The sequence below is a fragment of the Mauremys mutica genome, chromosome 17 (assembly GCF_020497125.1).
Source record: "Mauremys mutica isolate MM-2020 ecotype Southern chromosome 17, ASM2049712v1, whole genome shotgun sequence".
Classification (NCBI taxonomy): domain Eukaryota; kingdom Metazoa; phylum Chordata; order Testudines; family Geoemydidae; genus Mauremys; species Mauremys mutica.
The window spans coordinates 29,772,683-29,796,846 of NC_059088.1; the positions used below are offsets into that span (position 1 = coordinate 29,772,683).

A 24,164-nucleotide genomic window follows, 5' to 3' on the forward strand; every position below is an offset into this window, starting at 1 on the left:
GCCCCTTGGTCTGGGGGCTGATCTCACCCTGCCGTGTCCTATTACCCCGGCTGGCCCCTCACGCCGCCGTGCCCCAGTGCCCGGCTGGCCCCTCGGTCTGGGGGCTGAGCTCACACCGCCGGGCCCCATTTCCCCGGCTGGCCCCTCGGTCTGGGGGCTGAGCTCACCCCGCCGGGCCCCATTTCCCCGGGTGGCCCCTCGGTCTGGGGGCTGAGCTCACCGCGCCGGGCCCCACTGCCCCGGCTGGCCCCTCGGTCTGGGGGCTGAGCTCACCCCGCCGGGCCCCATTTCCCCGGGTGGCCCCTCGGTCTGGGGACTGAGCTCACCCCGCCGGGCCCCATTTCCCCGGCTGGCCCCTCACCTCGCCGGGCCCCACTGCCAGCTCCACAAACGGTTAATCCCGCGCTGGGGCTGGCGCTACAGGTGCCCTGGGGGGAGGGGACCCGTGGGCTCGCACTCTGCGCGCGCACTCGAACGCGAGGTCTCGCGAGCTCCCAGCCCCTCCGGCGGTGGAGTCTAAACGCCAGGGCAGCCCAATCTCAGCGGGCGCGAAGATTGACGGGTGGCGAAGTCGCACGTGACTGTGCCACTCTTGCGCCGCTTCCAATCAGGAGATGCCCCGCCCACATGTGGCGGCGTTAGTTGCGGATTGGTGGGACTCTCAAATGGCAAATGCTTCAGCCAGTGGGGCCAAGTAGTTAGGCTAAGCCCCACCCCCAGCCCGTCCTGGGGCTTGTGGTCGAAGCATGTTCGAGGCGGGTGGGACGCCGCGGGCGGCGCTGACGCTGCAGCTGGGCAGTTACGCGGGGTTCGTGGGCGCGCACTGGTGGAACCTGCAGGTGTGGAGCCTCCTGGTCCTGTCCCGAACCGGCCCGGCCCGGGCCTGGCCTGGCTCAGCCCCCGGCCCCCCAACAGCCTGGGCCCGTCTCCCCTGCCGCCCGGCCCTAATCCCCGCTGCCTCGGTCCCTCCGCCCCGGTCCGCCCGGCCCTAATCCCCCCTGCCTCGGTCCCTCCTCCCCGGCCCATCTCCCCTGCCCCCCCCGCCCCGCCCCTAATCCCCTCCGCCCCTCCAACAGCCTGGGCCCGCCTGCCCCGGTCCCCCCGGCCCATCTCCTGCCCCGGTCCGCCTCCTCTCCGGCCCTAATCCCCTCCGCCCCTCCAACAGCCTGGGCCCGTCTCCCCTGCCGCCCGGCCCTAATTCCCGCTGCCTCGGTCCCTCCGCCCCGGTCCGCCCGGCCCTAATCCCCCCTGCCTCGGTCCCTCCGCCCCGGTCCGCCCGGCCCTAATCCCCCCTGCCTCGGTCCCTCCTCCCCGGCCCATCTCCCCTGCCCCCCCCGCCCCGCCCCTAATCCCCTCCGCCCCTCCAACAGCCTGGGCCCGCCTGCCCCGGTCCCCCCGGCCCATCTCCTGCCCCGGTCCGCCTCCTCTCCGGCCCTAATCCCCTCCGCCCCTCCAACAGCCTGGGCCCGTCTCCCCTGCCGCCCGGCCCTAATTCCCGCTGCCTCGGTCCCTCCGCCCCGGTCCGCCTCCTCCCCGGCCCTAATCCCCTCCGCCCCTCCAACAGCCTGGGCCCGCCTGCCTCGGGCCCCCCGGTCCGCCTCCCCCCCGGCCCATCTCCTGCCCCGGTCCGCCTCCCCCCCGGCCCATCTCCCCTGCCCGCCCCGCCCCTAATCCCCTCCGCCCCTCCAACAGCATGGGCCCGCCTGCCTCGGTCCCCCCGGCCCGCCGCCCCCCCGGCCCATCTCCTGCCCCGGTCCGCCTCCTCTCCGGCCCTAATCCCCCTTCCCCCACCGGGCTCCCCGGCCCCGGCATAACACCGCATCCCCCCTCCCCAATCCCCGCCCAAACCACCTCCCCGGCCCGCTGGAGCGGAGGCTGCTGGGAGGGCAATATGCGCGCGGGGGCGTAGTGGGGACTGTCAGGTGCAGGGGACCGGGGGGGGGGGAGTTGCTCCGTCTCCTGGTAGCACCGACCGTCTCTCTCCGCCGTAGGATGCTGCGTTGCGCTGCGAATCAGAGGTGCATGAGCAGGAGCGCAAGGTCTGCCCCGATGTGCTGTACCGGGCTGGGCGGACCCGAAGTCGGCAAGAGACATACACACCTCGACTCATCCTTATGGACTTGAAAGGTAGGGGTGGGGACTGCTGCACCCGGGGTGGGGGGAGTGAAACCCTGATGCCAATGCTCCGTAGGAGGTACCTGCAAAGGATTTTGCCCCAGTGGGGAGGGCATCCCACCAGCAGTGCTTTGCTGACCCCCCCCCCCCATGTTGTGGTGCTAGAAGCATCACTTCATCCCACTCTCTGTGCAGGCGCACGATGCCTGGTGGTGCTAGCCTCAAACCTCTGTGAGGTGGGGTTCATATAGAGTGGAGAATATGGTGCGATTTCTTACTGTCTTTAGTCCCAAGTACTGCAAACCTTGACAATATACTAAGCAACAGCTTCAGTGACCTATTCTCTTGTGCAGGAAGCCTGAACTCTCTGAAACAAGAGGAATGTTTATATGGGGACATGAAAATAGACACCTCGGTAGCATGGTGAGTGTTACCATTTGTTCTTTCATCCTCTTAGCTGGAGAGGTTATGCTGCTGCAACAATGTGGGTCATGTGCCGCCTGCACTTAGACCTAGATGGACCTCAGCTGTTGGTCTTTCCCCAGCTGCTAGTTCTTAGACACATTGTTCTCTCTCTGCCATATCATGCTCTGCTCTAAAATGGACAGCAGCTCAGTGAGAGATTTGTAGCTGTGCCTTTGTAGCTGTGCCTGGAAGCACTAGTGAATGCACTGTATTGTAATGGTGCTACTTGGTCAGCTGCAAGGCTTAGCTCAGTCACTGCACAGCTGCTTTCAGATGTTATGGCTGTACTATATAACCATAAAAGTTAGGTTTCAGAGTGGTAGCCATGTTAGTCTGTGTCAGCAAAAACGAGGAGTCCTTGTGGCACCTTAGAGACTAAAAAACTTTATTTGGGCATAAACTTTCATGGGCTAAAAAGATAAGAGGTGTCAAAGACATGTTAGGTGCTATCCTGGGTCCCCTCCAATCTGGCTTCTCCCCTTTCCCTAACAACTGCTCTCGTTAAGGTTTCTAATGCCTCTTTGTGCTTTCAGGGCTTCTTACTCAGTCCTCATCTTTCTGAAGCTTCCAGCTGCTTTTGGTTCTGATCATAGAATATCAGGGTTGGAAGGGACCTCAGGAGGTCATCTAGTCCACTCCCCTGCTCAAAGCAGGACCAATTCCCAACTAAATCATGCCAGCCATGGCTTTGTCAAGCCTGACCTTAAAAACCTCTAAGGAAGGAGATTCCAGCACTTCCCTAGGTAACCCATTCCAGTGCTTCACCACCCTCCTAGTGAAAAAGTTTTTCCTAATATCCAACCTAAACCTCCCCCACTGCAACTTGAGACCATTGCTCCTTGTTCTGTCATCTTCCACCACTGAGAACAGTCTAGATCCATCCTCTTTGGAACCCCCTTTCAGGTAGTTGCAAGTAGCTATCAAATTCCTCCTCATTCTTCTCTTCTGCAGACTAAACAATCCCAGTACTCTCAGCCTCTCCTCAGAAGTCATGTGCTCCAGCCACCTAATCATTTTTGTTGCTCACCCCTGGACCCAGACTAATGTTTGTTTTTCTTAGATTGGAAATTCTTCTTTGGGAAGAGATTGTGATTCCTGTTTGTATGAAAATGATCTAGTATGTTATGCATTATACTGGACTGCAGATAATTATTAATCTAATTCCTCCTGCTGCATGGCAGGTCATGATTTGAGATCTCTGTTCTCAGCCTGAAACTGTGTCCCCAAGTGGATTCACAGTTCAAAACTGAAGTCCTCTTCTATTTGCAAAAGTTTCCCCTCTTGCTCCCTCTCTTCCATGGCCTGCTATAAATTAAAGGAAGTTAAAGAAACTGACAGACACAACCTCTTTTAGTAAAGTCCCATGGACCTAGAACAGAAGAATTCTTTCTGCTGCTCTTCTAGCTTAGAAGGAATCATCCCCTCTGGGTAGGTTATTAGAATTGTCCACTAGGTGGTTTCTTGCATTGTCTTCTGAAACATGCAGTGTTGGCTATTGTAATTAATTAGGAATTACCATAAGAGATCAGTGTTCTTATCACAACTCAAGAGCCAGGTTGTATTTAGTGAGCTAGATACTAGACTATAAGCTCTTTGGGGTGGGGGGGACTGTCTTGCTACACGCAGGTAGAGTGCCCAGTGCAGCCTTGTTCTCTGAGGCCTCTTTGTGCTCCTGTAGTACAAATAATGTGATTTATTTTTCAGGCAGGGTAATCTGATGACTCATCAAGAAGACCCTCCTGCAAAGAACCTTTTTCTACAGGACCTCAGCAAACTGGAGGTGAGAAGCCAGAACTCAAGGTGTAGAGACTGAATGGGTTTGATTTGTATCCTAGAACCAGAGATGCTAAATTAACAGGGTTTTGTTCTTGGCAACAGGCTTTGTTAGATATTGTTGTTGGTAGGTTTTGGTGTCTAGAACTTTCTACTCCCTCTACCCCACATACAAACTTGGCCAGATCCTGTTGATCTGCCTGCTTTTTTTTTTTTTTTTTTTTGGTAAAAACATGTGGTTGGAATTATTTCCTTCTTAAACCTTCCTAAGGCCTTTCTGAACATAAGAGCAGCTGACTTCTCCATGTCTCCAGTGGCAATGCTCAAGGGCAGAGAGACTGAGAAGCTGCAGTAAAGGCAGGACTGTAGGTTCTGGATTTAGTTATTGGTGATGGGTGTAGGAGGGAAAGCAGTCCTTGCACAAACTGTGTGAAAAACATACAGCTGTAAATGGACCAGAGACAGCCATTGGAATTGCACCAACAATGGTTTGGTTTTGTTTGGTTTTTTTCTCCAGAGGATTCAAGAGCTGTGAAAGGGTCTTTTCTCTAATGTTCAGCTGTCTGCAAATCAAAAGTCTCCTGTTTTGATGTGAAATAAATGGATGAAACATTGTCCAAATAATACATCCCTGTAGCTTGGCAGTAGTCCTACAAATTCAGGCTGAACATCTACCATTGGTGTCCTTGATTAAGACTGCATTCCTCCCATAGTACCCTGCAGCATGCGTTATACTAGTTGTTGCCTGCATCACAGTACTGCTGTTTGTGTGAACCACTTTGCGGTCATGCCGGATAAAATCACTAGAGAAATGAATGAGACTTTATGAACTGTACAGCGTACCATAGAAGCCCAGATGTAGAACAATGTTCAGAGCCCCATCCTACTATATTGCCCTGCTACCCATTTACAAGTGAGGCAAAGCCATAGTAAAACCTGTCTCTGCGGCTTTTTGTTGCAGGGAGGCATGTCCTCTGATGGAGACTTCAGTCCCAGAGCTCTTCCTCTCAGTAAAGGTGTGTAAGTCTTCCATGCCTGTCTGTCTAGGTCAAAGATCACAGAAATAGAGAATTGTAAAGCAAGTGAAATGGGGAAGGGAAATCATTGCAGTCAATCAAGAGATTAATTTTGATTAAAGAACGTAAGAGAGGCCATTCTAGGTCAGACCAAAGGTCCATCTAGCCCAATATCCTGTCTTCCAACAGTGGCCAATGCCAGATGCTTCAGAGGGAATGAACAGAACAGGTAATCAAATGATCCATCCCTTGTTGCCCATTCCCAGCTTCTGGCAAAACCGAGGCTAATAGCCATGGATGAGCTTCTCCTCCATAAATTTATCTAGGTTTTTTTATATCCAGTTATAGTCTTGGCCTTCACAACAGCCTCTGCTAAAGAGTTCCACAGGTTGACAGTGCGTGATGGGAAGAAATACTTCCTTTTGTTTTAAACCCGTTGCCTATTAATTTCATTTGGTGACCTGTCATTCTTGTGTTATGAGGAGTAAATAACACTTTATTTACTCTTCTCCACACCTGTCATGATTTTATAGACCTCTATCATATCCCCCATTAATCGTCTCTTTTCCAAACTGAAAAGTCCCAGTCTTATTAATCTCTCTTATTTTAAGTCCAAATTCATCATACTCCCTCCTGTGGCTGCTTTCCTCCATTGGTTGGTTTTGTATGCTAGTATTCAGTTCTAAAGCACTCTGTTTAGCACAACGTATAATTTTACACACAGATAGTAGTCCTGTCACAATGCTGTTCTGTTGCTATGAGTCTGTGACAGGCAGGGGTTTGGGATAATGCCATGGTGTGAAGGGCAAAGGAAATAAGTGTGGGACTAGGTTAGTTGGTTACCAAGAGAATTATGGGTAAAGTACTGGGAGCTTGGCTTAAAATCAAAAACACTTTAGCAGAGAGCGTTGTGACCCCCACTGTCTGGGTTATTAGAAGCTGAGTGTTGGAAGGACCCTCTGACCTGAACCTTTATCTGTAAATGTTCTTCTTGCAGATGCATCTCAGCTCCCTACACAGTTGCATGTTTCCCAAAAGGGTCACCAGTTGGAAGGCAGTGTGCGGGTTTGGTCTGATTACCTCCGAGTGCGTCTGCATCCTAGAAGCATCTTCATGATACATCAGTACAACGATGATGGGTATGTTTATTTCACTTCAAATGCAAACTGAGGCAAAGTGGTAGCTGCACGAAGGGGCACAGCTGCTGACTGCAATTTAGGGATCAGCCTAACTGGATACGTGCTAAAAGACACAAAAAGAGGGAGTGGAGTTAAATGCTCACCTTGTCCCTTCTGTTAGGGAGTCCAGTCAACTCGAAGCCTTTGGACAAGGTGAAAGCCTCCTGCATGATCCCACTTACCTAGAGGAGCTGGAAGATAGATTGCACTTCTACGTGGAAGAGTGTGATTATCTGCAGGTACATGGGGTTACATTAACCTGACCTGGTTGGGGAACTCTGCCAATTGAACTTTTGGTAGAAATTCAAATACTATTTGTCCCTTTCGGTATAGGGTTTTCAGATTCTCTGTGACTTGAACAATGGATTTTCTGGAGTTGGAGCTAAGGTGACAGAACTTCTCCATGATGAGTATTCAGGGAGAGGAATCCTGACATGGGGACTGACTCCAGTCATTGATAATGTTGGGGTAAGTGTGCAGTGGGAAAAGAGACTCTGCCTGATCTCCTGACATTAGTGCACACATTGTGACTCAGACTGCTTCCTGTAAAACTGATATTGAGAAGGAAGAGGATTGATCAAAAGAGCATCTCAGTGCAGTGGGTACTGCAACAGTAGCTGCCCTTCTATCTGCCTGGCATAGCACTTTTACTTCCAAAGGAACCTAAGGCCAGGGCAGATTAATTGGGGGGCATCATGTTTAATTGCTAAATTGTTTAAGTGCCAAGCAGAGTTGTGTGGATTTTTTTGGCATCTTTTGTCCGCAGGTGTCCTGGAAGGATTTTTACAGGCTGATGAACACAGTCCTGGGAATTGTCCATCTTTCCAGTCACAGCTCACTCTTTTGCCCACTGTCACTCAATGGAAGTCTGGGACTCAAACCAGAAGCCCCTGTTACACTCCCATATGTACATTATGATGTGAGTATACACTGTCACTGACTGTGCAGACAGACTGGAAGCTTTTGGGAACCCTTTGTCCGGAAAGGCCTGACCACACTAGTGTATATATTCTATATTGTCAGAACTTTGTGCAAGAAGGGCTAAATCCTCCCATGCTAAAAAATCAAGCTATGTTCTATATAGAGGGAAATTCTAAATAATAGTTTGTCTTGGGGAACCTGCTTAATCCTATCCCTAACATTTGAAGTTGATTACATCACTCCATCACTGCATATTTCCTCAATTTTAAACCTACAGCCCCTTAGTTCTGGTCTGTCCAGTGACCGTGATCTGTTTAATAACCCTTAGATTACTGACAGGCCTGAATTATTTACCAGCTGTTTTCTGCTCGCACATGAGCCTACATTCCAATTACCTGTGCTGCCATTTACTGCACTCTCCATTTTAACTCTGGGTTATGGCCCTTTACAACATTAGTTGTAATAATTGCAGGTTGCTGAATTGTTTCACACACTTACCTTGTGTTGTAGGTAGAGCCCTGTATAGATACAAAATTTGTATCCACACATGATCGGCAAGCATAGTCTGCAGCTATAAAGCGGATATCCACAGATTTGCAGGGCTCTAGTTACAGGACTAAGATGGATTCATTCACATAATTGAATTCAGTTTGCAGAATCTCAACTCTTGTTTAACTGGTTCAGTCCAAGGCTGGAGCTAATGCATATGGGTGACTGCACAGGAAATCTAAACTGGTGCAAAGTTGTAATTGCAGGCCGACACTGGCTCATTGTACTCTGATTTAATCAGCTTCTTACAATGCTAGTTGAATTGCAGAAAGCTCAAAACTTCATAGATTCTAGGACGTGGTCTCAGTGACCTGAGCCCTCCAATGAGAATGTACAGCAGAACCTATGGGATGACCATAACACTAAATTGTGTCATTGGAGAAATTACTAATGAGGTAATCAGCAATAGCAATTTTTTTATTAACAGATTTCTACTGAATGAATGTCAACAAGTTATTCAGGCTTTCAAATGTAACATCAGTTTGTGTCCTCTGGGCTGTTTTGCTCTGAAACTGTTTTAGTTGGTTTGGTTAAGGAACTGAACAATCTGAAATTCAATCATAAATGACCTTTTCCTCCTGTAACTTTGCTGTGGTTTAATTGTTCTTCTGTAGGCCTCTCTAAACTATCACAGCAGTGCGATCTTGGCAACAGCATTGGATACCTTCAGTGCTCCATATAGACTCCATTCCTCCCAGTTCTCCATGGTACAGCTTGCTGATGCATTTAACAGCTCTGGGAGAAAGGTAGTGTTCTTCCAGCCTCACTGTGCTCATTGGTGTAAGGTAGAAGTAATATGGTGAATGTGTTACTATAGCTATTCTGTTTCATACCTCTCACTGGCAGAATCTTTCCTCTTGCCTATAAATTGAGCCTCTGTGCATGTGGATGTTATATAACATGCTGCATCAATGTCTGCTGGTAGTTTTGGATACAGATCTCTTGCACGAGTCCCCCTGATCCCCCAGATAAAGCTAAGCTCAAATTATTACAAACATTTCTATTGGCCTGTTCTCCCTCTGGCTCTCAGGTTGTGGCTGCAGGAGCTGCTGTGCCCTTTCCTATGGCATATGGTCAGTCTCTCCCAGATGCTTTGTGCAGCTACCAGCTTGCAGTGCCATGGACACCATTGTCTTCATGTGGGGAGCAAAAGGACAGCTGCTGTTTTGCTCAGTCTGTTGTGCTGAGAGGAATTGGCAAAGAAAATCATATCAGGTAAGAGAAACAGCTAGATCAAATACTTGTCTTTCAGAGCTGGTCCCTAGCCATGGTGATCTCTGACAATAGGGGCTTCTTAAGGGAGGGACTATAGCCTTTAAATCCTTACTCATCCAAAAGAACTGAAGCAGGTAACCTTTTGGATATGTGGAAGGCCTGCTTTGCCTGTCAGGTTACCACCTGACAGGCTGGTGTCAATAAGGGAGAATCTCTTGTTACTGAGAATTACAGTACCCTTGCATTGTTCTAGTACATGCTGCTGGTTTTAGATCAGTATACAACCATTGCTGGCCCCCTATAGCTCAGCCACAGTTACCAGCATCTCAGTTCAGGCACTCCTATAATATGCATTTACTTGTTTTTCTTTGCAGTAATCTTCCTCCAGGGTCACAACCCAAGTCTGCCCTCCATGTTTGTGAAACTGGAGAGGAGGTTCTGGGAAGTTACTTACATGCTCGGTGCCCAGGGACATTCAGGTTGGTGATATGCTCTGACTAGCCAGCTTGGGGGATGGGTCACTGACTGCTAATTATGAAACTTCTATAGTGAATTTTGGATAATTCTTCCTCACTTTGTTTCATTGGCAGCACCTCATATTTGCTTCAGGGCCCATGTAAAGTGTTAGCCCCATACCCCCAATTTTTCTCTGCTCTTCTAAACAAGCAAGGTTTCCTCCTGGACAAGCTTCCCAGCTGCGCAACAGGTAAGATACTCTCACACACCCTATGTGTGACAAACTGCTCAGTATCAAACAGCTGTGAGAAAGGGGTTAATACTTGTTTTAAAAAAAAAAAAAAAAAAAGCTTGGGAACTAAGAGGATATTAACCAACAGCTTGAAAATAGCTAGCTTGAGTAGGGCCAGTGCATGCCAATGGCATTGTCCTATAGGCTCTCTCAAAACCCCTTCCCCTAGTAGAATGGGAAGGGGACATGGTGACATACTCTGAATGTAATGACAGATGATTCAGTGGAGATGTTTTTTCCACAGCAGTTGAAAGCATTCCTGTCCTAACAGCACTACAATCATCACCTACTCTGCACAGTGCTCTCTACAGTTTATATAAGGAGCTGCACCGAGTGGATGTACGGCGCTGGGCTAGCTTTTTCTCTGCAGGCATTGAACTTCATGATTTTCAGGAGGCCCTACATGAGCTAAGAACGCTGTCCCAATGCTATAAAACAAGCTCTGAGTTGGATGAATCTGAGGATGAAGCAGACTCAGACTAACTCTACTGCCTATCACTTTAGGAAGAAGAGAAACTTAAAAAAAAATAATCAATGTTGAACTAGGGCACTGACTTTAAAGAATAAAATATTACTGCAAATTAAGTGACAATTGTGCTCCATCTTGTTACACAAAGAGAGAGGGTGGCTTTAGATACCTGTAATTCAAGCATGGGACTTGCCCATTTACAGCAGCAGTGTCCATCATTTATCACAACAGAATGGGGTTTGTTATGCTTTAAAATGAGACTGAACAATAACCATAGATCATTTCAGCTTATAGCCTTTCCAGATATAAAAAAGGGGACAGTAATTAAATTTACAAAATTTGAGTGGGAAAGCATTTACTTCACCTGAAAACAGGACACAGCTTATGATACAATAATTACAAGTTTTTTACTGCTGTATCTGCAATAAATCACTAGGATGTTCAATTTAAATCTTTATTACACAGAGAGGCAGGGCCTAGCCCCAATGGAGTCTTTCTAAACTTTCCCCTTTTTAGTCATGCAGATCACATTTGCGGAATGAAAAGCTGTCAGGGTAACATTATCCTACTAATTTTGTGTCAAACATTAGACCTGTGCTCCTGTAGAAATGAAATTTAGTTGGTTACATATGTAGCAAGATTATCCCAAAAAGTAAGGTGCCATTTTAAGTTACAGTCCTGTGCAAATATTCCTGCCTCTACCAGCAAACTGGCTAGTACCTAATGACCTCACAAGTGTAGTTTAGTCATCCTGTTCTTCTTCAGAGAGGAGCAGATCCTTATCTGACAGCTGGTCAGTATTGCTGGTGCTTGTTGCATCTTCCTCATCCTCAGAGCTTCCATCATAGGATGTATGGAAGAGCCTCATCAATTCCCTGAACCGGTGGGACACCTGACCATAGAGAGAGAGTTGAGATTAAATGGCTCATGCACTGAGGTCTGTAGGTCCCACCCATCCATAACACCAAGATTGGATATTACTGTGAAAGCAGAAGCATTTAACATGCTCCAGTCCCATCAAAGGAGAAAGAAATGAAGGACCCAGGAATCATTTTAAAAATCTTGGACACCAAGCAGTCAAGTTACAGAGCTGAGCTAATTATCTAGTGTTAATAGCAAACTGTGTGGAACATCACAGAGCTTCCTTAAGGCAAAGCCTTTACACAATCAGCCTAGTATATGATGGTGGGAAACACCACAAGGGTTATAGCTCTGAACAGCTCACACCTCGCAACTCTGCCAGTACACCACCATCCTAAATTCCAAAACCTTGTGCAATTAGTCCCAGCACTCTTCTGCACCAACCCATAAGCTATGAAGGTGGATTTTTTTTTTTTTTTTCATTTTGTGGCACAAGGTAGCTTGGGTGCCAAGCCTAATGCAGTAACCATCTCTCAGTCCCTTAAGCCAGTGGTTTTCAAACTTTTTTTCTGGTGCCTCAGTTGAAGAAAATTGTTGATGGTCATGACTCAACGGAGCTGGGAGATGAGGGGTTTGGAGTGGGGGAGGGGCTTGGGGCTGGGGCAGAAGGGGGGAGGGATAGCTCAGTGGTTTGAGCATTGGCCTGCTAAACCCAGGGTTGAGAGTTCAATCCTTGAGGGGGCCACTTAGGGATCTGGGGCAAAAATTGGTCCTGCTAGTGAAGGCAGGGGGCTGGACTTGATGACCTTTTGAGGTCCCTTTGAGTTCTAGGAGATTGGTATATCTCCAATTATAAAAAACAAGTCTGGGGGTGAGGCCTGCAGGGTGGTGATAGGAATGAGGGGTTCAGGGTATGGGAGGGGCTCTGGGGTGGAGCCAGAGATGAGGGGCTTGGGGGGCTCAGGGCTGGGGTACAGGCTTACTCTGGCATCTCCCCGTCAGCAGTGCAGGCTTCCCACCTGTCTGGCATCAAGGACCACGCTGCATCCCAGAAGCGGTCAGCAACAGGTCCGACTCCTAGGTGGAGGCACGCAAGCAGCTCTCACCCGCTGAGCTTTCCAGCCAATGGGAGTGCAGAGCCAGTGCTTGGGGTGGGGGCAGTGCACAGGGCCCCATGGCCCCCCCTGCCTAGGAGCTGGCCCTGCTGCTGGCCAGTTCTAGGGCACAGCACAGTGTTGGAACAGGTAGGGACTAGCCTGCCTTAGCCGGGCAGCACCACCAACAGGACTTTTAACAGCCAGGTTGGCAGTGCTGACCGGAGTCGCTATGACCCACCGTTTGAAAGCCACTACATTAAGGAGTGGTGCTCAAAATATTGTATTGTGACCCCTTTCACACACCAAGCCTCTGAGTGTGACTTTTTTCTAGTGAATACTATTATAAATGCTGGAGACAAAGCAGGTTTTGGGGGTGGAGGCTGACAGCTCAACCTCCCCACCCCACATAATCTCATGACACCCCCACCGCCCCAAGAAGTCATGACCCCCCCAGTTTGCAAACTCCTTAACAGCTTTCAAAATTATCTTCACCCCTCTTACATACAAGCACTTACCTCACTAGCAGTTTTATTGCCCAGTTCCTGTGAGATGGCACTGAAGGTTTCCAGGTGGGCTCCTCGCTCCTGGCAGGTGGTAAGAATGACACGGTCGGCCTCCCTGTAAGCAATACACCACAGTTATGGACACAGCTTGGAGCAGGAGGAAGAGACTGACCCTACAGCCGCCTGAAGTATGGAAAAAAAAAACCACCAGTGCACTTCAGGGTGGGATGCACAAAGGGACTCAGGTTGTTGCAATGCTGAGCATCATGGTGTCTAACTTTAGGTGCTTAGAAAAATCACAGGAACAACTCTGCAATCCCCAAAGCCCAAGTTAGTCACCTATGGGGGACCTTTGCACCTCACAAAGCCAGCACAATAGGCCAGGAGCCACCTAAACTACCCACTGGGAAATACCAACCAGAGCTCTTTCAGAGATAGGAAAACAAGTCTGGGCTGCACAGAAGACATCTAGCTCTGCTAGTGAGACACACAATGGAAAAGATTGGTGCTTGGCTGCTCAAATTGTGTACAGAATTTGAAATAAAACAGCTGGGGGGTGGGGAATGCGTGAAAAGGGACAAGACTGCCCTTGGAATGTTTAGCTTAGTGAATAAGGTACTCATCCAAAATATTGGAGGCACCCCCTCTTCCCCTTCTGAGGGAGAAGTGATTTGAGCAGGGATCTCCCACCTCACACAAGTGTGCTAGGCTCGGCTATGGAGTGTCTCTTACATTCTCTAGCTTAGTTTAAGTATTTCATAGTTTAATTAACGTGGAACTTCAATAGGAGAGACTGAGGGTGTGCTACATCAGCATAGTCCATAGCCTAGTTGTTAGGGTACTCAACTGTGAGGTGGCAAATCCCTGTTCATATTCCTTCTCTCCCTTAGGAGGACAAGAGACGAAGTAAAGATTGCTAACATCGTGGGTGAGTATCCTGGCCCCTAGGCTAAAGATTATAAGGGAGATCCTCCCGCCAAGGCTCTGTATGAACTCACCAGAGGGGCTGGATCTGGTAGGCATGCTCAGAGGCAACTGTCACAGAGTGTAGGGAAGTCAGGGCCCTGCACCCCCAATTCCTGCGATTCACCGGGACTCTCAGCCAGCAAGTAAAACGGAAGGTTTATTAGACAAGAACACAGTCCCAAGCAGGGCTTGTAGGTACAGCCAGGATCCCTCAGTCAGATCCCCAGGGGGGTAGGGAGCTCATCCCTCAGCTTTGGAGTTCCCTCCGCTTCCCCAGCCAGCTCTAAAACTGAAACTCCTCCAGCCACCACCCCCGGCTCCTCCCCCAGCCTTTGTCCAGTTTCCCGGGCAAAAGGTGTCACCTGGGCTCAACCCCCTCCTGGGCTCAGGTATCACCATGGTATCCCATCACCAATGCAGACAGTCTCAGTAAAACTCCCATGCAACATTCCCAGGTCAATCCGCCCTACTCCGTCACAGTGGCACTACCACTTTGGGTCCCCTGCCTACAACTTGGGCAGCCACACACCTATTTTTCGTTGTTTGTGAATGACGCTGAGGCTTAGGTGGGACACAGGTGTCTAGATGCCTATAATAGGGCAGCAGTGTATATGCATATGCAGGAGACAGGTGCCTCGCCGCCTAGAGTGAGGCTGCAGCACACATGGCCCAAGGAAAAAAAAACAGTTGGGCACTGAGTAAATTTAGGAGCAAGAATTAGGTGACAGCAAGCAAGCGTTTCATGAACAGCAGATGTGCCTAAAACTAGGACTTAGGGTGAGAGCCATGAAGATGCCTAAGTGTGTGTCTCAAGAGCTGCCACACACTGGTGATGGCCAGCTTCTGGCATTGTGCTTAGCCTTTCTTGGGCAGGTGCATAAGCAGCGGGTTGCATAGGAAGGGGAGGTGTTGCCTCCCCAAATAGCCAGGTATAACCCCACCCCTGCCATGATGCTCCCTGAGTGCGGCTGTGGCTCCAGTAGTCCTCCCAGCTCTGAGTCCAGCCCTCCAATGCTCTGGGGTTGGGGCCGCGCACTGCCCATGTGCCCACCCCACCCAAGGCTGGGGCCGCCTGCCCTCCCAGCGCTCCTTTGTGACTGGGGGGCTAGCTGTGGGACTGGGCCGGTGGCTGCGGTGGGGGGGAGGGAAGGGGGTGCTTGGCTCTGGTGGGGCCCTGGGCAGAAGGGGTGGGACTAGCCTTCCCCAGCCAGCAGTTCATGTGCTGCCCATGCGCAGGGGGGCTCCTAGAGAAAATCCTCTTCTTTCCCAGCTCAAAGTATTGGACTTCTTATTAGAACCTGCCTGAGACAAGGCAGTATGTTTAACAGCTGGGATGAAAAGTGTTATGCTGCTGTTCTGGGCTGCTCCAGTAAGAAACTAGACTAGAGAACAAGATGAAGATAAGAAGACACAAGGAAAGACAGCAGGAATGGGAGACAGCAAGATGGAAAAAAGGGAAACTACAGCAGCTGAGAGATGAGCCACTGCAGACACACTATAACAGGAACATAAAATATGATGCACGAGGACATACCTGGTCCAGAGAACAACCTTCTCCCCAGTAGAGCTGACTTTGCTATTCTTTGCACACACGGTGGCTTCCATGATTTTCTGCTGCTGCTCATCTTCCCTTTGCCCCATGTCGGAAGGAACTGCTCTACATTCCAGCTCTTCAGACTGTTTGTGCACCTCAAAGCAGCAGTTACTTTTATTTGACTTTAATCTGCTCTGTGATTCCTGGTCAAAAGGAGAGACTCCAATGCAGCCAGTACCATCTGCTTCTGATAGTATACGATCACTGGGAACCTGCAAGTGGGAGCTCTTATCCAGTATCTTCAGCCTGAGTTTTCTAACTGCTCCCAACCAATTCCTCCTCACTTCAGGTTTTCCTTTCAGAGGGAAGGACAATCTCTCCATTTCTCTCCCTCCTGATTTTGAAGGAGCATGTCCAGGTTTAACTGATGACTTGAACTGAAGGGCTACATTCTGTTGCAAGCTCCTTCCAGGCAAATGATCAGCTCCCAAGCTGCCTGTCCTTGTAGCTGAATCAGACCCTAAAACATGCTTGGCAAGGCCAAGGGAACCCTCACCAGTCCCTCCTTGTCTCTGGTTTAATCTGGTCTCACTATAACTTCCTAGACCATAAGGGTTGCGTTTGTTCTGTTGAGGCAGCTTTATATTAAATCCAGAGTCAGCAATTCCAGTTTGACTTTCTTTTGCAGGGTCCACAACAGCAGTGACCCCAGCTTTTGCAGAGCACAGAGGGCTTCCTGTAGAGCTCAGTTTTAGGACCCTGCTATTTGGCAATCCTCCTTCAGAAGACACGCCTCTGCAGCAGATCAACTGTCCTTCTAGTTGAGATCCTGCCCAAAAAACCCCACAAGATTAGTAGGAGGAACTTCTGAAGGACAGAGATTTTAGATTGGAGCACAAAGTGCTGTAAGCCAGAGAATACAGTTTTAACCTCTGCTGTGCTTTGCACAGATCACTCCCCAGTGCAGTTTCCCTACGTATGTTACTGTGTAAGAGTGCTGGGTGCAGAGGTAAATCACAGCTAGCGAGGCTCTGAATATCCCGTGCCTGTAAAAAGGTGTTACACATGCTAGTATCCCAATGTGCACTAGGTGCTGCCTACCCCTTAATAGTAAAACATGGAAAACAAGATGGCAGCTCCATATATGCTAGGCATCCCCAGCAAGTTGTAATCATGGGCGCCAACTTATATGGGCTCCTGGGGCTTTAGCCCCAGGAATATTCACAGTCAGGGGCTCTGCTCCAGCAATTTTTGGAGCTAGGTTTCTCCCCTGCTCTGAGCTGCCGGCAGTCGCCGGGAGCCCAGAGCCTTTTAAATCCCAGCCACGGCCGGGAATCAGAGGGCTCTGCGCTGCCCGCTGCGGCGGGGAGCCCAGAGCCTTTTAAATCCCAGCCGCGGCCGGGAGTCAGAGGGCTCTGGGCTGCCTGCAACCGCGGGGAGCCCAGAGCCCTTTAAATCTCAGCCGCGACCAGGAGTCAGAGGGTTCTGGGCTGCCCGCTGCGGCGGGGAGCCCAGAGCCCTTTAAATCCCAGCCGCGGCCGGGAATCAGAGGGCTCTGGGCTCCCCGCCGCAGCGGGCAGCCCAGAGCCCTTTAAATCCCGGCCACGGCTGAGATTTAAAGGGCTCTGGGCTCCCCGCCGCAGCGGGCAGCCCAGAGCCCTCTGACTCCCGGCAGCGGCTGGGATTTAAAGGGCTCTGGGCTCCCCGCCTGCAGCGGGGAGCCCAGAGCCCTCTGACTCCCGGCCGCGGCTGGGATTTAAAGGGATCTGGTCTCCCCAAGGCTGCCAGCAGCCCAGAGCCCTCTGACTCCCGGCTGCGGCTGAGATTTAAAGGGCTCTGGGCTCCCCGCGGTTGCAAGCAGCCCAGAGCCCTCTGACTCCCGGCCGCGGCTGGGATTTAAAGGGATCTGGTCTCCCCAAGGCTGCCAGCAGCCCAGAGCCCTTTGAATCCCAGCCCCTGGCCGCTGATTGCCCCCTCCCCAGACCCCTGCCACATCTGCCCCCCAGGACCCCCACCCCCTATCTAAGCACCACTGGTCCTTGTCCCCCGATTACCCCCTCCCGAGACCCCTGCCCCTAACTGCTCCTTGGGACCTCAGCCCCTATCTAAGCCTCCCTTCTCCTTGTCCCCAACTGCCCCCTCCTAAGACCCCACCCAACTTCCCCCCAGGACCCTCCTACCTGTCCCCTGATAAACCTCCTGGACTCCCATGCTTATCCAATTGCTGCCTGTCCCCTGACTGCCCCTCTGAATCTCTGCCCCATCCAACCCCCCCTGCTCCTTGTCCCTTGACTGCCCCCCGGAACCCCGTACCTCTTCTCCAACCCCCAAACCGCTTACTGTGCCACTCAGACCAGCGTATCTGGCTCCGTGCAGCTCCAGACAGTTGCTGCCATGCTCCCCCATGGAGCCCACAGCCCTCTCCCACCCCCAGCACCTGCCTTCCAGATTTGAACACCTCAAAATTCAGGAGTGCTCAAGCTCGGTTTGGGCAGCTTTTACTTCATTTCTCCCAAATCAGTTTCCCCTGCAAGGTGCCAACTGAAGGTGTTGGAGAACAGAGAGATCGGGTGGCCTCCTAATGCCTGGAAAAGAGACAAAGGCTGGAGGAGGGAGTGTCAGTGCCTGTGCGGACTTCTGGGAAGTGCACGGTGTGGAAGGGGATGCTGTGATGCTTTGGAACAACTCCATACAAAGCCAGTCAGGACTCTGGGGGAGCCTCCTCTCTTGGAGCATACTGTCTCCAGGGCAAGAAGCTTACACCTTCCTGGGTCTGACCTCGGAGCATTCAGCATGCCCTTCCACATGATGCACTTTCCACAGCGAGTCTGCCCAGGCTGGTCCTGGGGCAACCAGACCTGCACCCCAACTCCGCAGTCAGATGTGACTCTCAGCCAGACAGTAAAACAGAAGGTTTATTAGATGACAGGAACACAGTTTAAACAGAGCTTGTTGATACAGAAAACAGAACCCCTCTGTCAGGTCCATCTTGGGGGGTGGGGAGCCCAGAACCAAGTTCTGGGTCTCTCCCCATTTCCCCAGCCAGCTCCAAACTGACACTCCTTCCTCTGGCCTCTGTGTCTCTTCCGGACAGGGAGGCCACCTGATCTCTTTGTCCCCAACACCTTCAGTTGGCATCTTGCAGGGAAAACTGAGGCACCCACACAGTATTCAGAGAAAATATTAAGAACATTCCCAATTCATCACAACAGGTGCAACAAAATATAATACTGTATATTGAAGTAGGCAAGTGCTGCTTCTGACTTTCCACTTTTAATTGACCCTTGTAATCTTGTGGCACTGACGCGTTGTAGCTTCATTTTATATTGGCTTACAGGGCGGGAGCGGGGGGGGGGGGGGGGGCCCACCATTTTGGGCACCACCAAAAATTATACAAACCTGCCGCCTATGATTGTAATCCAACTGCACTTATGGACAGGAGGGGTATGCCCCCTTAGTGTATTTACACTGCCAGTCATCCTGTGTATTTTGTGTGTGTCAGACAGAAGGGAAGGTAACTGAGGAGGAGATAATTTAAAGGAAGGCTGGGAGGAGGTTGGTTTGAATTGTTGTTTAGTTATTCTCCCTCCCCCGATCTTAACACAAGTACTCTGGATAGATGGAACTGCAGGGAAAAGTGTGCCGGCAAGGAGATCTTACATAAGTTAGTAATTTTGTGGAGGTGTCAGGAAGGCTCTCCAGTCCCGTGGAGGGGAGAGTTCCACGAACAATCCATCAGAATAGTTTAGATTTGATGGGGGCTCTTTGTCCAGGTGGGCTAAGATGACTGACATGGGGGCAAGTATACTCGTAGATTGGGTATTTAGGCCACCTAGAGCCAAGGGGAGGCACATGGAAGGAGCTGAATTAACAACTATTTCTAATCATCCTCATTTTAACCTCAATGAATTTGCATTTAGATGACACTTAAGACCCATCTCAATTTGTCTGCACAATTTACACAGTGACAGCTACCCATGCATATGACATTCACAGACCTGAAGCCAGGGAGTCTGCTTTCCTAGACATGGTTTTTGTTCTGCTCTGGCCATTCTCCACTTCATCCCTGTACTCCAGAGACTCCTCTGCAGGCTCCTTACATGTCCCAAGCTCCTTTTCTTCAGGCTGAGGGCTCAACTCTCGTTGAGTCAGGCTGTTAGTGAGCTCTTGAGAATCTTTATTTTTATAGGATTTGCTATCACACACCTGAAGATCAGAATAAGAACTTCAGAGATTATAAACAGACTCTCAGGGTATCTGACCAACCCATAGCACCACAGCTCTTGTGTAGAATCATAGAAACAATGGGGCTGGAAGGGCCCTCAGGAAGTCATGAAGTCCAGCCCCCTGAACTGAGGTAGGACAAAGTAAACTTAGACTATCCCTGACACGTGTTTGTCCAACCTGGTCTTAGAAACCTACATGATGAGGATTCCACAGACTCTCTTAGAAGCCTATTTCAGATCTTAACTTCCCTTATCAATAAAAGTTTTTCCAAACATCTAACCTAGATCTCCCTTGCTACAGATTAAGCCAATTACTTCTTGTCCTACCTTTAGTGGACAGGAAGAACAATTGATTACAACAGCCCTAAACATATTTGAAGACTGTTATTAGGTCCCCACTCAGACTTCTTTTCTTAACACTAAACATGCCCTGTTTTTTTTAACCTTTCCTCACAGATCAAGTTTTCTAAATCTTTTATCATTTTTGTTGCTCTCTTCTGGACTCTCTCCAATTTGTCCACATGTTAAGTGTGGTCCCAGAACGGGTCATAGTACTCTGATTGAGGCCTCCTCAATACTGAGTAGTGTGGAACAGTTACTTCCCATGTCTTGCATATGACACTCCTCTTAATATACCCCAGAATGATATTAGCATTACATTGTTGATTCATAGTCACTTTGTGAGCCACTATAACACTCAGATCCTTTTCATCAGTACTACTGCTTCCCTTATTCACCATTTTGCATCTCTGTGTTTGATTTTTGCATCCTAAGAGTAGTACTTTGCACTAGTTTTTTTTGAATTTCATCTTGATTTCCGAACAATTCTCCAATTTGTCAAGATCCTGTTGAAATCGTCCTCTCCTCCCGAGTACTTGTAACCCCTCCCAGCTTCATGTCATCTGCAAATTTGATAAGCATACTCTCCACTCCATTATCCAAGTCATTAATGAAAATATTGAATAATATCAGACCGAGGACTGACCTGAGAGACCCCGCTAGATACACTCTCCCAGTTTGACAGCAAGCCACTGATAACTACTCCTTGACTAGTCTTTCAACCAGTTGTGCACCCATTCTTAGAATAAATTAATCTAGACCGCGTTTTCCTAGAACCCTCACTATCCCTCAGTCCAGACTCTGCCTTCAGCTTAGTGATTTATGTACTTTGTCTTTAGGAAACCAAACTTCTATATCCATGAACAGATAAAGGTTCAGCTCACATAGTGTCTAAGCAAGCTTCCTCCACACCATCTTACCTGTCCTGAAAGAGCGCAAAAATCTCAGTTATGTAACACAGCAAGGGAGGGGTAGTAAAAGAGAAGAGAATGGAAGGCGTATGGGAAGAGAAAGGTTAGCACAGTTAGAGCTCATAAGAGGGAGGTGCTTATTTTGGTGGTTCCCCTTTGGATGTTTGTTTTAATTAGGACTGTCAGGCGATTAAAAACATTAATTCTGATTAATTATTCTATTGTTTAACAGCATAAATCGTGCTGTTAAACGATAGAATACCATTTATTTAAATATTTTTGGATGTTTTCTACATTTTTCAAATATATTGATTTTAATTACAACACAGAATACAAAGTGTACAGTGCTCATTTTGTATTTATTTATTACAAATATTTGCACTGTAAAAAAACCAAAAGAAATCGTATTTTTCAATTCACCTAATACAAGTACTGTAGTGCAATCTCTATCATGAAAGCTGAAATTACAAATGTAGAATTATGTACAAAAAAACCTGAATTCAAAAATAAAATCAGTGTAAAACTTTACCGCCTACAAGTCCATTCAGTCCTACTTCTTGTTCAGCCAATCGCTCAAACAAGTTTGTTTACATTTATGGGAGATAACGCTGCCCACTTCTTAATTACGACGTCACCTGAAAGTGAGAACAGGCATTCACATGGCACTGTTGTAGCTGGCGTCGCAAGATATTTACATGCCAGATGCGCTAAAAATTCATATGTCCCTTGATGCTTTAACCACCATTCCAGATGACATATGTCCATGCTGCTGACAGGTTCTGCTCGATAATCCAAAGCAGTGTGGACTGACATGTTCATTTTCATCATCATGAGTCAGATGCCACCAGCAGAAGGTTGATTTTCTTTTTTGGTGGTTTGGGTTCTGTAGTTTCCGAATCAGAGTGTTGCTCTTTTAAGATTTCTGAAAGCATGCTCCACACCTCATCCCTCTATTTTGGAAGGCACTTCAGATTCTTAAATCTTGGGTTGAGTGCTGTAGCTATCTTTAGAAATTTCACATTGGTATCTTCTTTTCATTTTGTCAAATTTGCAGTGAAAGTCTTCTTAAAATGAGCATGTGCTGGGTCATCATTCAAAACTGCTACAACATATGGCAGAATTCAGGTAAAACAGAGCAGGAGACATACAATTCTCCCCCAAGGAGTTCAGTCACAAATTTAATTAGCGCATTATTTTTTTAATGAGCATCATCAGCATGGAAGCATGTCCTCTGGAACGATGGCCGAAGCATGAAGAGGCATATGAATATTTAGCGCATCTGGCACAAAAAATGTTTGCAACGCCAGCTACAACAATGCCAGCTACAACAATGCCATGCGAACGCATGTTCTCACTTTCAAGTGACATTGTAATTAAGAAGTGGGCAGCATTATCTCCGTAAATGTAAACAACCTTGTTTTTCTTAGCGATTGGCTGAACAAGAAGTAGGATTGAGTGGACTTGTACATGCTAAAGTTTTACATTGTTTTGTTTTTGAGTGCAGTTGTGTAACAAAAAACCCTACATTTGTAAGTTGCACTTTCGTGATAAAGAGACTGCATTACAGTACCTGTCTGAGGTGAATTGAAAAATACTGTTTCTTCTGTTTATCATTTTTACAGTGCAAATATTTGTAATAAAAATAATATAAAGTGAGCACTGTATATTTTGTATTCTGTGTTGTAAATGAAATAGATATATGAAAATGTAGAAAAACATACAAAAATATTTAATAAATTTCAATTGTTATTCTATTGTATAACAGTGCGATTAATCGCAATTAATGTTTTTAATTGCGATTAATTTTTTTTTAGTTAGTCGCATGAGTTAACTGCGATTAATCAACAGCCCTAGTTATAATACATTACAATCTGGAGACAGGAAGAAGAAGCCTGGGTGAATTAACAGACACCATACAATAAGATACACCGTACAACTGTTCCTTGCCCCCACCATCCCAGTGCTCAGCCCCCTTCAACTGACCTTACAGCTGGAATGGCTGCAGGTCCTCCTCTTGCTCTTCTTTAGTTTGGGGTCACTGCTCCCTTCATGGCAGGAGCACGAACATTCCTTCACCCCATCCACCCACTCCATCTCCTGGAAATAAACACACCAGCTGACATGGACTTTCCTGATCCACACAGAGCACTGCACAGATAACACATACACACCAAACAGAAGCAAGTCACAGGCTGGCCAGTCCACAGAGAGCCAGAGCAGGGCCAGTCTGACACCCCCCAGGAAGAACTAAAGCAAGTAAATTGCCAACAGAGATCAAAGCAGCTGAAGTTTGGGCAGAAGCATTTTAATCCCTTTCATCCTGTTGCCTAACTCTTTACAGACTAGGACCATTTCTACAGACATTTGTCTTCCTAGACATGTATTTGCCTGGAGTATGGAAGAGGCCATATGCTGTGGGCTAGTCAGATATCCCAGTCCCACCTTGTCATTGTTCTGGCCTCCAATCTCTTTCCTCTTTTTATTTTTCGAGGCTGTGTGCATCTTGGGGGTTTCCTCCTCCTCTTCTACATCTGGTAAGGACACCTCTTCAAACCCATCAAACTAAAAGAAGCACAGAGGCTGTGTTACCAGTACGGCAAGGGGAGCTTTCAGTAGACTGACCTTTCATACTCTCTCCTACAAAGGGCTTTCTTTGCATCAAGCCCCATTTCAGGGCAGCGTGACAAGTTCACAATAATGTCAAAAGTAACAAGTGCTGAAAGAATTTGAATTTTCCACCCCGACCATCTCCAGCCATCCACAATCCCAGATATTTATCACATCTCTTCCTTTCTGGGTCTGTCGCCTCCCTATTAAGACTCTCAGTCTGAGGGATCCAAGCCTTCCTACTTCTCTCTCCTAGTTTAGAGTAAGGGTCTCCACCTCATACTCTTTCTCCTCTGTCCAGTTGATCTCCTCAAAGTCTCCCATGCGGCTGGCTGATGGACGTAAATGATCAAAGAAGATGGAGAATTCATCCTGCAGGTGGTCATGTCCTTTCAGCAGCTGCCACATCTGGGTCTTCAACTGTGGGAGAAAACTCTGGAGTAAGATAATGGTGGAACATGGCAATGGCTTCAAGGTCTGCACAACAAACAAGACCCTTTGCTAGAAACAAACACAAAAGCTCAAGCTCAGTGTTACCACCTGTACTGTATTTCATTTTTGGATCAGAGTACTTCCAGGAATCATCCTGGCACTGAAGAATCTCCCCAGAAATCTTAGGGAGAGGTTACTTGAGACAAACTAAAGCATCAACCTGCAGGGTAATAAAAGCA

At 48.5% G+C, this 24,164-nt stretch overlaps 2 protein-coding genes across 11 annotated transcripts in view; one reads left to right on the forward strand and one right to left on the reverse strand.

Moving 5' to 3' along the window:
- The first annotated feature begins 682 nt into the window (after window positions 1-682).
- On the forward strand, window positions 683-10,463 carry MSTO1 (misato mitochondrial distribution and morphology regulator 1). Of its 6 annotated transcripts, none has more exons than XM_044991755.1 (14): window positions 683-839; window positions 1,992-2,127; window positions 2,469-2,538; window positions 4,285-4,360; window positions 5,315-5,369; window positions 6,367-6,508; window positions 6,669-6,786; window positions 6,881-7,015; window positions 7,314-7,466; window positions 8,632-8,763; window positions 9,048-9,232; window positions 9,607-9,711; window positions 9,823-9,938; window positions 10,225-10,463. In XM_044991755.1, the coding sequence occupies exons 1-14, from the start codon at window positions 747-749 to the stop codon at window positions 10,461-10,463; spliced, it is 1,755 nt and encodes a 584-aa protein (XP_044847690.1). In that variant the 5' UTR covers window positions 683-746. The 6 variants fall into 6 exon arrangements, with proteins under 6 accessions (XP_044847690.1, XP_044847691.1, XP_044847693.1 ...); XM_044991756.1 differs by having other exon boundaries at window positions 10,228-10,463; XM_044991760.1 differs by lacking the exons at window positions 683-839; window positions 2,469-2,538 and adding an exon at window positions 5,559-5,598 and having other exon boundaries at window positions 2,063-2,127.
- The window catches only part of GON4L (gon-4 like), a 55,736-nt gene continuing 35,102 nt past the window's right edge, over window positions 3,531-24,164 (reverse strand). For 2 of the 5 annotated variants that reach the window (XM_044991752.1, XM_044991753.1), the window contains 7 exons: window positions 23,770-23,913; window positions 23,329-23,448; window positions 22,870-22,983; window positions 19,409-19,616; window positions 15,411-16,239; window positions 12,923-13,025; window positions 10,890-11,341 (listed from right to left, as the gene is read on the reverse strand). In XM_044991752.1, coding sequence (XP_044847687.1) covers window positions 11,192-11,341; window positions 12,923-13,025; window positions 15,411-16,239; window positions 19,409-19,616; window positions 22,870-22,983; window positions 23,329-23,448; window positions 23,770-23,913 — 1,668 coding nt within the window. In that variant the 3' untranslated portion in view covers window positions 10,890-11,191. Of the gene's footprint in view, window positions 5,397-6,449; window positions 6,612-10,889; window positions 11,342-12,922; window positions 13,026-15,410; window positions 16,240-19,408; window positions 19,617-22,869; window positions 22,984-23,328; window positions 23,449-23,769; window positions 23,914-24,164 lie in introns of those variants that run through there. The other 3 variants (XR_006574089.1, XR_006574088.1, XM_044991754.1) reach the window with 3 other exon arrangements.